The following is a 12714-nucleotide window of genomic DNA, read 5'->3' on the forward strand; positions in this document are numbered from 1 at the left end:
CCCGGTGTGCACCACATTGGAATCGGAGTATATGACGAACAGCCGGTGTTACGGTTACTGCAGACACAATGGGGGTTTCATATGACTCATATGCGACAAACAGGTATAGATAACAAATGGGTGCTTCGAAAGAAAGATTCTGTAGCGTTTGTTGTAACTAAACTGATCGATTGCAATTACGGTTTACTCGATGGTCTTCTAACAGTTGACACACGCCCGCAGAAAGATGTCGATCTCTCTCATACCGTGACGAAAAAAGATTCTATTGATCTGCCAAGCATTGACTATAAGGTGAGGCAAGGCTATATTTCAAATGTTCGGTGTTTGCAACAAACTGATCTTCCTCCCTTCAGCAGCACATTGTGGAGCAAAAGCCACGGTGTTGACTGTCCGTTCGGAACAAATGAATACAGTACAGGAAACCAATGCACAAACTCACGTATTAACAGTGTTTTTGAAGTATGTGTTGAAGTAAAAGATGTGGCAAGAGCTTTACAGCAAGCGAGGGAATGTGGAGCAGTAGTTATAAGACCTTTAACTATTGCATCTAGCAAGGATGGTGATGTTCCTTATGCCATTATACAGTCTTGTGTTGGCAATGTGCAGCATACTATTATAAATACCAATAATTATTCTGGAACATTTCTACCTACGTTTGAAGAGTATAGTGAATCTACCATTTATGGTGATGAAGAGTGTTTCGATGTATCATTTGATCATATCACGTTTTGTGTTCCACCGGACCAAACGCTCAAGGTCATCACATGGTATGAAAAATGCTTTAGCATGCAACGATTCATCATGAACAGGTGAGCTTTCTGTTCTTTCCATAAAGTATATTGGCAAATTACCAATATTGCCAAATTGGTTCGTTAAGCATTGTATTATAACCCTTCTCCAAGTCATTTTAACAAGTATCCTTCTTATTAATAGCTTTTCAATCAAACTTATCGATTCGTTATTTTATAGGTATTTGCATATAATTTGATCATGTATGAATTCATGCTTTTAAATAAGTTATTCTTTTGTTAATTTTCACATTTCATTAGAATAACATTATTTTCAGAAAACAAAAATTATGTGAAAAAGATCTGTTGAAAATCTGCTATTTGCTCGCAAAATCTATTCACAAATAACTCGATAGGAAATTGAGTATGGATGCCGAAATAGAAGACAAAGTCAGATAGTTCTGAATTCTGATCTATCAGAACTTATTGTGTAGGCCTAATTAGAAGCAGCAAGCAAAACTTTTACACGTTTTCATTAGTTCTTTTCATTCCAACTCACAAATCTTTCTTTTGAAACATTCAAGTGCTACTGTTAGAAATTATTATCAACTCTCCTTGTTGTTGCGGCTGAGCCGATTAGCTGTACACTTGGCTGTAAATTTACCACAAAAGTTAAAAAGACAAGTTGCTTTTCACTGTTGGGTTATTGACTTAGTTCGGTACAAGCACAAACAAATTCATTTATTTTTATTTCTCCTTTGCATTGTACTTTTTCTTTACAGGGAAAACAACTCAATGTTTGCTTTGTTTGCTAAAACGAACTACTATATTCTACACTACCTGTACACACCTTGGAATATACTATATTCTACACTACATGTACACACTTTGGAATATATACTATATATTCTACACTACATGTATACGCCTTGAAATATACTATATTCTACACTACATGTATACACCTTGGAATATACTATATTCTACACTACATGTATACACCTTGTTTCCAAAGTTTGCTCAGTATATATTTCTTAATTATCTCGTAACCACATTATGAAAATCTGGCAAATTAAATGTTTTTTATAAGCATCAGCTTTCACCAAATAATAAATTATTGTTATAACATTACTTAATTGCTGTAATAACTATGACGATCCCATTGCCTTTATCGACTCGTATTGCGTGTGTAGAGAAGAGAGTTATAGTGATGGGCTCATGCTTGGTGATATCGGAATGAGATTGGCTGCCATGTCTTATTGGATGTGCGCGGAATCAGGGATTTCACTCGACTCCTCCACAACTTCCATCACATTTGTCATTGCGGAATCCCTTTCTGACGGTACTGTGCTTTGATCATGTGTCTATTTTACAGAGTCTACTATCGGCCTTTGCTACTAATTCATGAGTGTATATGTGTACTGTATAAACCGTTGCTATAGTAAGAAAGTTAGTTAGTGACATATTTATCGGCCACCAAGTGTTTAACAATGTTGCCTTTTTATTTAAAAATCTGTTCAAATATTTTTCATAAAATTGTGCTCTTAGTTAAATGTTTTATGTGGGATGACATATCTTTTCATTCATAATAATTCACTTTAATTTGTTCTGTAATGGGCAATAGTAAAAATGTCCCAGTTTTTACCACTCAATTTTTTCTGGTATTATACTGTTGCGTTCATGAGCAGTATGTTAACCTTTTTATTAAGGCATGGTTTGTTCATTAGCCCCAAATCAAGTGACGACATTTCTACAACAACACGGTGGTCCCGGCATCCAGCATGTTGGTTTAGCTACTGATCAACTCATAGATGCAGTAAGGCTGCTCAAGCAGAGACAAGTGCCATTCCTGCAGCCTCCAAGAGAGTACTACCAGGAGGTGAGAACTCCATAGCCATAGATTGAAATTTGCTCCTCTAGGACAAAATTAAATATGTAGTTGCCTGAAATTTTAGTTTATTTTATCAGATAATATAGGTATTATTCTATCATTTGCTTTTTTTTGGTGTTTGAGGTGGCCTGACTGCTAAATTGTTTCAAGATTAAAATCGGCAAAACTTTATAGCGGAAGAAAAAGATCTATTCAGACTTGCTCAAAATGATGTATATAGCTGCAAGACTGCCTGTCTCTTGCTCATATTACATCGGCTATTGCTATCAAAGTCGAGTGCTACGCGGCTCTATTGGCATATACTTTACTTTATTCTAATCTACGGCAGTTTCATGATGGCGGCGATCAACTGTTCGTTGTTGAGCTTTTAAGAGCTTGTAATCACATTTCCACATATTTTGCACCGACAACGCAGCAGAGTAAAATATGGTGAATCTTTTGATACCAAATGACTGTAATGTGAATTTTGTTGTAAGTCCTTTGAAACCTGTAGCAAAGTTGGAGTTGTGATCCTTTCAAACAAAAGGCGTGTTGGTCAGACAACTTCTCTTAACCTGCTAACAAAAACCCACTTCATTACGAAAACAGCGTCATTCGGGCTTTCTTGTCGAATTAGATTGAAAAAAGTTTTGAAAAGGCCTGCTAAATGTTAGAGTGAAAGCAAAGACAGAAACTGATGTGATAGAGTTTTAGTTTTAAAAAGTTGAAGTTCAGTAAAATAGTTAAAAATACATACAAGAGCTTAGCAAGTGTGGCTGTTTAGTAAGTTAAACTTATTTGAGGTGAATTCAAAGTTTATGTTATACGTACATCTGTCTTGAAGATAACAACATTATAATGTTATATTTTATTGCAGATCATAACCACTAAATACAATAAAGTTACTCTAAGTAGCTACAATGTAGTTACTAACGTTAATACTATTTTGTTACTATTAAGCAAAAAAGTTATAATTTTATTAATTAGTATATGTATTAATGACTAGTAAGATTGTTACCTTTAGTATATATAGGAAACTCAAAATTAAAGATAGTTTTACCTCCATTCTCCTATCTTTCTCTGCAGCGTAACGCTGCTGACGTCTGTCAGCTCTAACCATAGGCTGTCTGCCCCAATCTTTAGCCACCTGATGCTCAGAAAACTCTTGAGCCACCTTCGCTGGAACTTGAAGCATTGTTAAAATTCTTTTGTTCGTCAATAAAAACGTGTCTATTCAGTGTGCGTAAATCAGTAAACTCCCTAATGATGAGAATCTTCGATATCATGGACAATGCGTTTTACTAGCGATAACATTTATTATATGACTTATATGAAAGTTTCGTGCTGATGATTGGCTAAATAAAAGATCGTGTATTTATCGCTCACGAACTCTTCATATACCCTGACTATTATATACGTCTCGATAAAACCACTCGCTTGGATCTGAGCATTTCAAAAAATGATCTCATCCAAACACTTATATCTCTGTATAGGGCTAGTCTACAGAGACAAAAGTTACGTCAAATTGTAGCTGATGTTTTAGCCTTATTTTGTTCTTAATTTCATTTGAGTGACTTTTATGGTGCAATCACATTTTTAAGGTATTTTGTCCTCAGTGTAGGCTCATGTTTTTAATGATGAGCTTCATTCGTTTTTATCATCTTCGTTATGGTGAGCGTAATGCAATCATGCAGTACAAAGGCATCATACAACTTGTCACAACTATTATTAGTGAGAAAATACCAGGATTTACAACCTAGTGCTCACTCAGTTCTAAGACTGCAAATTCCGCTCGCTTACCACTGAAACATTGGAATTGACTCACTCACCACCGAGACAGTGGAGTTGACTCACTCATAACTGAGACTGATATTGACTCACTCACCACTGAGACTGTAATTGACTCGCTCACCACTGAGACTGTAATTGACTCACTCACCACTGAGACTGTAATTGACTCGCTCACCACTGAGACTGTAATTGACTCACTCACCACTGAGACTGTAATTGACTCACTCACCACTGAGACTGTAATTGACTCACTCATCACTGAGACTGTAATTGACTCACTCACCACTGAGACTGTAATTGACTCACTCACCACTGAGACTGTAATTGACTCACTCACCACTGAGACTGATATTGACTCACTCACCTCTGAGACTGTAATTGGCTCACCACTGAGACTGTAATTGACTCAATCACCGCTGAGACAGCACTGTTGACTCTCCACTCAAACAACATGGTAATCAAACTTATTACTGACTTGTTAATAATAAGTATTATTAAAACTTCAACTTGTTCATAGCACATCTCAAGGTAAGTCAAACAAGTACATAATCTAACATTATTCATACAAGTCAAGTATTCAAGTCAAACATACAATATTACAGATAGGCAAGTTAAGAGAGATCACTGAATGTGGAGAATCGGTAGAACTTCTGGAGGATTGTGGGATTTTACTAGATTCGGAGGCCTGCTGCGGTTTAGACGCTGATGAGGAAAATACGGACGAGAATAGCATGAGCGCGTATGTATTCCCTGTACAAACTTTATAAAAACAAGAATCACTAAAATCCATCACTAGCCATTTGGTGCCAAAGATATGTAGCTGTAATGTCATTATCATCTTAATAAAGACCAATGTTGAACAAGTTTTATCATGACTATGTGTCGTACAGGGTTGAATTTTAAGGGGCTAGTTAGTGGTTAGTGATGCCATGCCTGTTATAAAGATAGCAAGCATTGATGCCATGCCTGTTATAAAGATAGCAAGCATTGATGCCATGCCTGTTATAAAGATAGCAAGCATTGATGCCATACCTGTTATAGAGATAGCAAGCATTGATGCCATGCCTGTTATAAAGATAGCAAGCATTGATGCCATGCCTGTTATAAAGATAGCAAGCATTGATGCCATGCCTGTTATAAAGATAGCAAGCAGTGATGCCATGCCTGTTATAGAGATAGCAAGCATTGATGCCATGCCTGTTATAAAGATAGCAAGCATTGATGCCATGCCTGTTATAAAGATAGCAAGCAGTGATGCCATGCCTGTTATAGAGATAGCAAGCAGTGATGCCATGCCTGTTATAGAGATAGCAAGCATTGATGTGTCTGAGCTATCTCAACTATGCTGACCATAGCCTGGCAATCGTATTTTAGTATGGCTTAAATCATTCAAGCTATTCTTTACAAATTAGCGTATTCATGGATGAATATTCACAATATTTAATTGTTCAATTTGAAGAATTTTAGACAATAATTGGTTTTTTGGCTACCGAGGTTATGTATTTCAAGTTTTGGTTGCACATAATAATTGCTGTTCATCAAACTGTACCTTATTGTATCAAATTTGTAGTGAATACCCATTGTAGCTGTAGAATCTGCATTCGTCTGTATAATCCATTTATCATTGTCAGCTTGGCCATAACAAAATTTACTATAACTCATTGCAAGGAAGTCCACCACAAAAATCATGTGCAGGAAGCCCTCTTACTTCGCTGGAATACATTGTGTGTCGTAAATCATTTGAAACATTAGGTTCAAATTAACATACTATATTACGCTGTATCTGATAATTGTTTGAAAAATGCTCTGTTAACCGGACAGCAAGGTCATTCGTTTAAAGTTTTGGTTGCACATAATAATTGCTGTTCATCAAACTGTACCTTATTGTATCAAATTTTTAGTGAATACCCATTGTAGCTGTAGCATGCACAATCGTCTGTATAATCCATTTATCATTGTCAACTTATCCATAACAAAATTAAGCTTAAATTGAAACACTATCATTGTAAAACACGGCTCCCATTTCAAGGAAGTCTGATAGAAGTAATACGGGACCATTGGAAACCTCTTATTCAGTAGTTGATGAGCCAATAACTAGTATAAAGTCAGCATCTAATAGATATACTAATTTGAAGTTTGCCCCAATATGGCTGATTAAGTTGAAGCAAGTTACATATTTCTAAGAGTAGTGAGCAAGACTCTGGACATTTGCTGTTGCCATAAGGCAGTTGAACATCATCTATTTGGTCCGTGGGAAAGCAGCTGTCAGACTAGGATTTTGTTTGTTGAACTGAGTATTATTCTCTATATTGACACCCCATTTGTGTGGTTCTCATTGAAATTTAATCCTAATTATACGGAGGACACCAGACAGGGGCCTTCGTATGACTTTCAGCCTGTTTAATTTCTTTTTCATTAGAGCTAGCCGGTGTCATCCTTACCGGATATTCGTTGTTTCTTCCAGGTATCTGATGCAGATATTCACTAAACCACTATTTGGAGATGACACTTTTTTTCTTGAGCTCCTGCAGCGGCATGGTGCTCATGGCTTCGGTGCTGGTAATATTACTGCATTATGGAAGGCAGTCGCTTTGTTTATGAAAAAGAAAGAACTGGACTAGCTATGACTAATGCTTGACTAGCTATAATGGCCGCGTTATTTTACTCGAAAGATGCCTCTTCATATATAGATGTATATCTTACCCTTATACAGCCATATTATGCCATAGTATTTAACTTTCCGTCCATTCTTGCCTTTATGTCTACATAGAGTTATCTTCTCACTGGCTAGTAATAGGGAGGGGTAATAGTTGAGTAAGTTTTGGTTGTGGACTCTTAGTTTTATGCACAAACAATGCTTATTGGTGCTTCCATTTCATCTAAAGATAAAGTTGCTTGCTAACTGTGGGAAGACAATTCCACTCTGGGATCTGCATGGTTTGAACAAACATCCTGTGTTGTTTCTGATTGCCAATCTATTATAGTCGTGCTCATTTGTAATTTAAGAAGTTGTTACTCACTGCTAACAGTGATTAAACAAGTCCGTTGTACGATTCACATGGTTTGAGCCAGGCATGCTGTGTTCTTTATGTGTGCTTATATGCCAGTATTAAATACAATATATGCATGAGTATTGAAATGCATGCGAGCTATTAAATTTGTGACATTTCTCTCTCTTTTTTGATCATATTTCAATATTTTCATATTGAAATTTTTGGATATGCAAAATGACCATAATTGTAGCCAAAGTCTCTATTCACAAATTATCATTTGTTTGAGATTAAAATTTAATTGTTCATCGATTTGGTTTTCAATAAATCTATAAATGTCTTTGATTAAATGTTACCACTAGTAAATATACTGCTTAGATTTAAGCATCTTTCTATATCATGTCAAAATAGCTCAGACTGCAATGACCAACACAAGAGGTGAATCAATAGCCTGCGTGTTGTTGGAGATAAAGGATACGTTACATGGCACCATCACTCGGTGGCTGAGTGTCAATGGAAGACATGACAGAATCGGCTAGCACACTGGTAATAATCATGAATCTGCTCAAATAGAGTAACTTAGGTTTAATAACTGAGGTTGAATCAATTTGTCTCAGTTTGCAAAAATTCTTGCAGTGACATTTGAGGTAAGGCCTCAGCTGTGTTAAAACAAATTATGAAATCTAAACTATATGACAGAGATGACAAAGATTGACAAGTGACAGTCAGTGTTTATGCATGAAGTAGTGACCAGCAAATAGTGAGTGCATACCTGTGCTCCATACAGACATCAGATGAGTGACTATCAAGGAAGTTTTGTGAGTCACCAAGACTGACTCAGTCTCACAAGATATAACAAGTTTTTGTAAATAGGCCAATTATCACCTCATTATTATCTGAACTGAAACACAAGTTCAGCCCATCTGCATGACTACATTAATTGCTAATTTGCTAGCCACAATCATTTATTCTGCTCTTTATCTCGCTATCTTGTCATTCGTTATGTCTGAATTTCACTGTCAACTGTGTTTGTAATCACAAATAGATACATGCATGCATTAGATTGGTGCTTACATTGAAGTCTTGTGCTCGTGTGTGATTATTTAATGGCACATATGTAATGGAAAGTAGCTAAAGCTCGTTTCATCATTCATGAAGGAAATGCATAGCATTGGTCTGTAGAATATATTACTCCATGTGAAATTTCCTTATACTGAATCAACAATGTCCTTTATATCTCTACATGTTTTGTACTATTCTAAATAATAACAGGTTTCTGAACTCATCTTTATTGCGTAATACAGGCTCAGATATTCTGAACTTTGATTTTGCTAAACACCAATCCATACGTCTCGCAAAGTGGTGCCAAAAAGCAGCTGATCACTGTAGCATAAAAACCTTGGCATGTACCACACCAGATTGTAAAGATTCTTTGAGATGGTGTTATGTACCAAATATGGGCAAATGTTATGCAAGCAAACTGACAGCCCCAGCACAGTGCCAGTGGAGCAGCGCAAATATATGTCAGTATCTTATAGCAGATGTTCTTGCCGCCTTCATAACATTTGTAAGAGAGAGTCCAGGGACAGTCAGCTGAATGAGCACCATCAGGTTCACCGATGACTTCATGGAACGCTACCTGCCATCAAATCAGAAGTGGTGCATCGCTACACATGAATCTAATCTTTAGCACGAGTATCAGATTTCAGAGATTTGTTACTTGACAAGCAGGTTAGCTGTTAACAAATTTATGAAGTCTCAGGATAGCAAATGCGTAAATGCATTTTAAAAGGTATACTGCTAAGCATGAGTTTTACTTTGCAGCTTCAATGATAATATCTTACAATAAAAAACTGTTGTACTGCTAAAAACATCTCCTGAAATCAAAAGAAAATCATCACCGTTTTATTGGTTTAATTACAGGTTCAAGGCAGCTTAATAAATCATCTATTATGAGTTTGCACATTCCAAAAATAACAAAATCAAAGAGTAATTTTTATCAAGTTACCAATTCTGATATACAAAATAGAGAAGCAACTGCCAAATTACTTAAGGGTGTAGCCAATAAGGGATTAACCTTAAGATAAAAGCGGCTGACAAGTTCCAACAATCACTAAAGAGAAACGTTATATTAAGCACCTACCTGGATGCTGTCATTAAGATTGTTAGGGTCTCTATTGATCATATTTAACTTGTTCACATCCACAGCAGTAGAGCCATCTTCAGCCATTTTTAGATGTGTTACTTTGCTAGGCTGGCACTGTAGGTGTGTGTATGTGAGATATGTCCCAAGTTTTTATAGCCTCTACTCATTCACCTGATTAGGCTGGTATTTGGTGTGGCTTTGCTGAAATTGCCCTAATGGCCAATTTAGTTTCTTCAAATACGTCATCTCGAATCTTCATTTAATACAGAGGTGTTCAAACTTTTCAGGGTGAGGACCACATGAAACATTGAATCAATTCCAAAAGGCAAAACCTTGTGAATTAGCTGCAAAATAATTTCAGAGCAAGAAAATAAGAGAGATATACTTGTGAATATATCATAGTCGTTTGGTGCTTGTATTTCTATTATGTATGTACGTATGTATGAGATACACATCCCCATGCGTATACAAAAACATAGCGAACAGAAAAAATATTCAACAAGAAAATAAATTGTACTATTTTATTTGGAGAAGTTCCATGCTCCTGCACTAAAAATCTGTATACAGATTTCAGTGAGAAACCTGGTACTACTTTTCTCTCACAACTCGCTCAATGTCAGACTTTGTCTCTCTGATTTTGTCAGAACTCTGAGTTGTTGCATCAGGTGCTTATCAGTAAGGCAAGTGCGATATTGTTTTTTGTGTTCATTTTACTGAACAACTGCTCACAGAATTACGTTGAGGAAAATAGATTCACTACCGTTATACCACGGATATGTGGCCTAAGGTAAGAAGTCATGATAAAACTCAATAAGTTTGTGACATTCATGGTGTTGCTTAAGACAGTTATGACATTGGAGTTCTATGAGTTGAAGTTGTATATCAACTGGTGCATGTTCTGAGTCAACATTGAAGGGATCAGAGAAGAATGGTATCGAGTTTCTTGAATTGTCGAATTGAGGAAACTGCCTAACAAACTCATCATATTTTTTGCATCCTGCGTTTGCTCTTAAAGGTTTTTAAATGTGACAGGTTCCATTTTTGAGTTATTTCTTCCACAGCTGAAGTTTACTCGTGAATGTGGTGACAAGCTGCTAGAGTAAAGAAATGTGCCGCCGCTTTCCCTGAAGCTGCTTGTTTAATGTTGACGTCTGCTCAATGTCTGCTACGAGTGACAGGTCGTTTATTCATTTCACATTAGAGAACTCTGTTTCCACCCTTTACTTTTGGTGGATGAGTCAATCTCATTTTGAAGACTAGCAAATTGATGAAGAGTTTTGGCACTGCTGAACCATCGCACTGCAGTAATATGTTACATCAGTGAACTCGGAACAAATCTCCTCAATCATTATTTTGTTTGAATTGCGGTGGTTTAGTGCTCCTCGACCTTATGAAATTTACCGTTAACACAACTAAGTTCATCACATGGTACATCTTCCGAGTTTGAGATGCCTGATTATCTTGGTGTATTATGTCATGATAAATTAATGGTAGAATCTCTCATAGCCTTGATTTTAAGAGACGGCTGATCAGGCCACTCTGTGTGCCAGCCATTACAGGCGCTCCATCTGTACACACACTAGAGAGTTTCTTAAGGGATAAATTAAACTCAGCTAGTTTCAACAGACTCTCAAACACATTTCTGTTGGTTATCGTGCCATGAACGCTGGTTGGGGTAAGGAAATCATCTATTACATTGAAATGTTCATCAATCCTTCTCACCATAATAACAAGTTGAGACATGTCTGAGTTGTCTGAACCTTTATCCAGGCCGATACTGAAACGAAGTTAGATGCAACTAATTTAAATCCGCATTCGATGTCATCATTCAATGTCTTAATCCTTCTAGCCACTGTATATCTTGAGAGAAATATACTTTTAAAAGCTTCTCTTCTTTCTGGACAAAATCTTTCCACAAACGCAGCAAAAACCTGCAAGAGAAAGCTTCAAGTTATGTCACAGACTCGCGTGGTTTGGAAAATGAAAGTAATTTTTATGTCGCTTGGTTTGGACAGTGAAAATAATTTCAGACACCGTCGAATGAAGTTATGTATATGTATATTTGTAGCCTCAGCCTACTCTACTGTATGTTCTATTTACTCCCCAATTAACAGTAATAACAAATACTTTCATCACATTATAGATAACAGCAAATTAATAAATATTCATTTTATTCGGCATAAAATTACATGCAGACCTATGATATGCATACTACTTTGACACCCATTGTACGCATCTTCTTTGCGAATGCCCCAAGCTGAAATGGTAACTGACTTTCTCCATTTTTTTGCTATATAACTACATTCGGTAGCTTTCTCTCTCAACTCTTTGTAGCGGGTGAAGTGTTGTTGCCGGCCTGCCAGCTTTGAGACATTGAATCATATTTCTCTTTTCTTACTTGCCCTTGGTACCGATCGTAATTAGCATGAGGTGTGGTACAGTGACGGCATATGTTATAATGGTGTAGTAATAGATAGCGTGTCGCTACAGATTACACAAATGACTTTTTATGCATGTTGGTTCACAAAATATTTGCATTTCCATTCATTGTTAAAAATCTGTCCTTGCTGATCGACTTTCCTACACGCCGAGGTCTAGCCTGTCTTGGCAAACTGTTGTTTTTGCAGAGTTGTCCCCCGTCGAGCGGGCGAGCAAAACAACGTTTTGCAACGAGCAAAACATGATGTTTTGCTCGCCCGCTCGATGGGGGGACAACTCTGCAAAAACAACCGTTTGTCAAGACAGGCTAGCCACGGCTATGCTTAAATCCAGTAGAAACATCTGTTGATATGAAATTCAAGTTATATAGAGCACATATAGAGTTGTCTGCCTATTGTTGAAACCATGCCATCTACAACAAAAACTTATAGCCTAGAATCTGTAGATCTTTAGCTAGCTTGACTTTGATATATAGGTTGAATGAATATGTAGATCTTTATCTTAATTTTGATATATAGGCTGATTAAGATTGGGGATGAATAAAAGCACCCACAAGCTCACTGAGATTAAATGTTGTGCAATGTTACTAGGTTACTACAAAAGGGAGCATGACTCTGTAGCATAAAAAAAGATGGCGCTCAAATTATCACGCAGATAAATGACCTTGGCCATTTTAGGAGTAGTATAATTCAGTGAGCACCACTACAAGTATTTATTAAGAAAGAACCGTCGTGTTAACAGTCTGGGAAA

The 12714-nt window shown here is 36.7% G+C and overlaps 1 protein-coding gene across 1 annotated transcript; it reads left to right on the plus strand.

The window, feature by feature from the left end:
* The first annotated feature begins 30 nt into the window (after window positions 1-30).
* LOC137389535 (4-hydroxyphenylpyruvate dioxygenase-like protein) lies at window positions 31-7537 on the plus strand. The gene is made up of 5 exons (XM_068075569.1): window positions 31-809; window positions 1922-2070; window positions 2456-2607; window positions 4992-5128; window positions 6854-7537. The coding sequence occupies exons 1-5, from the start codon at window positions 82-84 to the stop codon at window positions 7008-7010; spliced, it is 1323 nt and encodes a 440-aa protein (XP_067931670.1). The 5' UTR covers window positions 31-81; the 3' UTR covers window positions 7011-7537.
* Window positions 7538-12714: the final 5177 nt, after the last annotated feature.

The sequence above is a fragment of the Watersipora subatra genome, chromosome 3 (genome assembly GCF_963576615.1).
Source record: "Watersipora subatra chromosome 3, tzWatSuba1.1, whole genome shotgun sequence".
NCBI lineage: Eukaryota > Metazoa > Bryozoa > Gymnolaemata > Cheilostomatida > Watersiporidae > Watersipora > Watersipora subatra.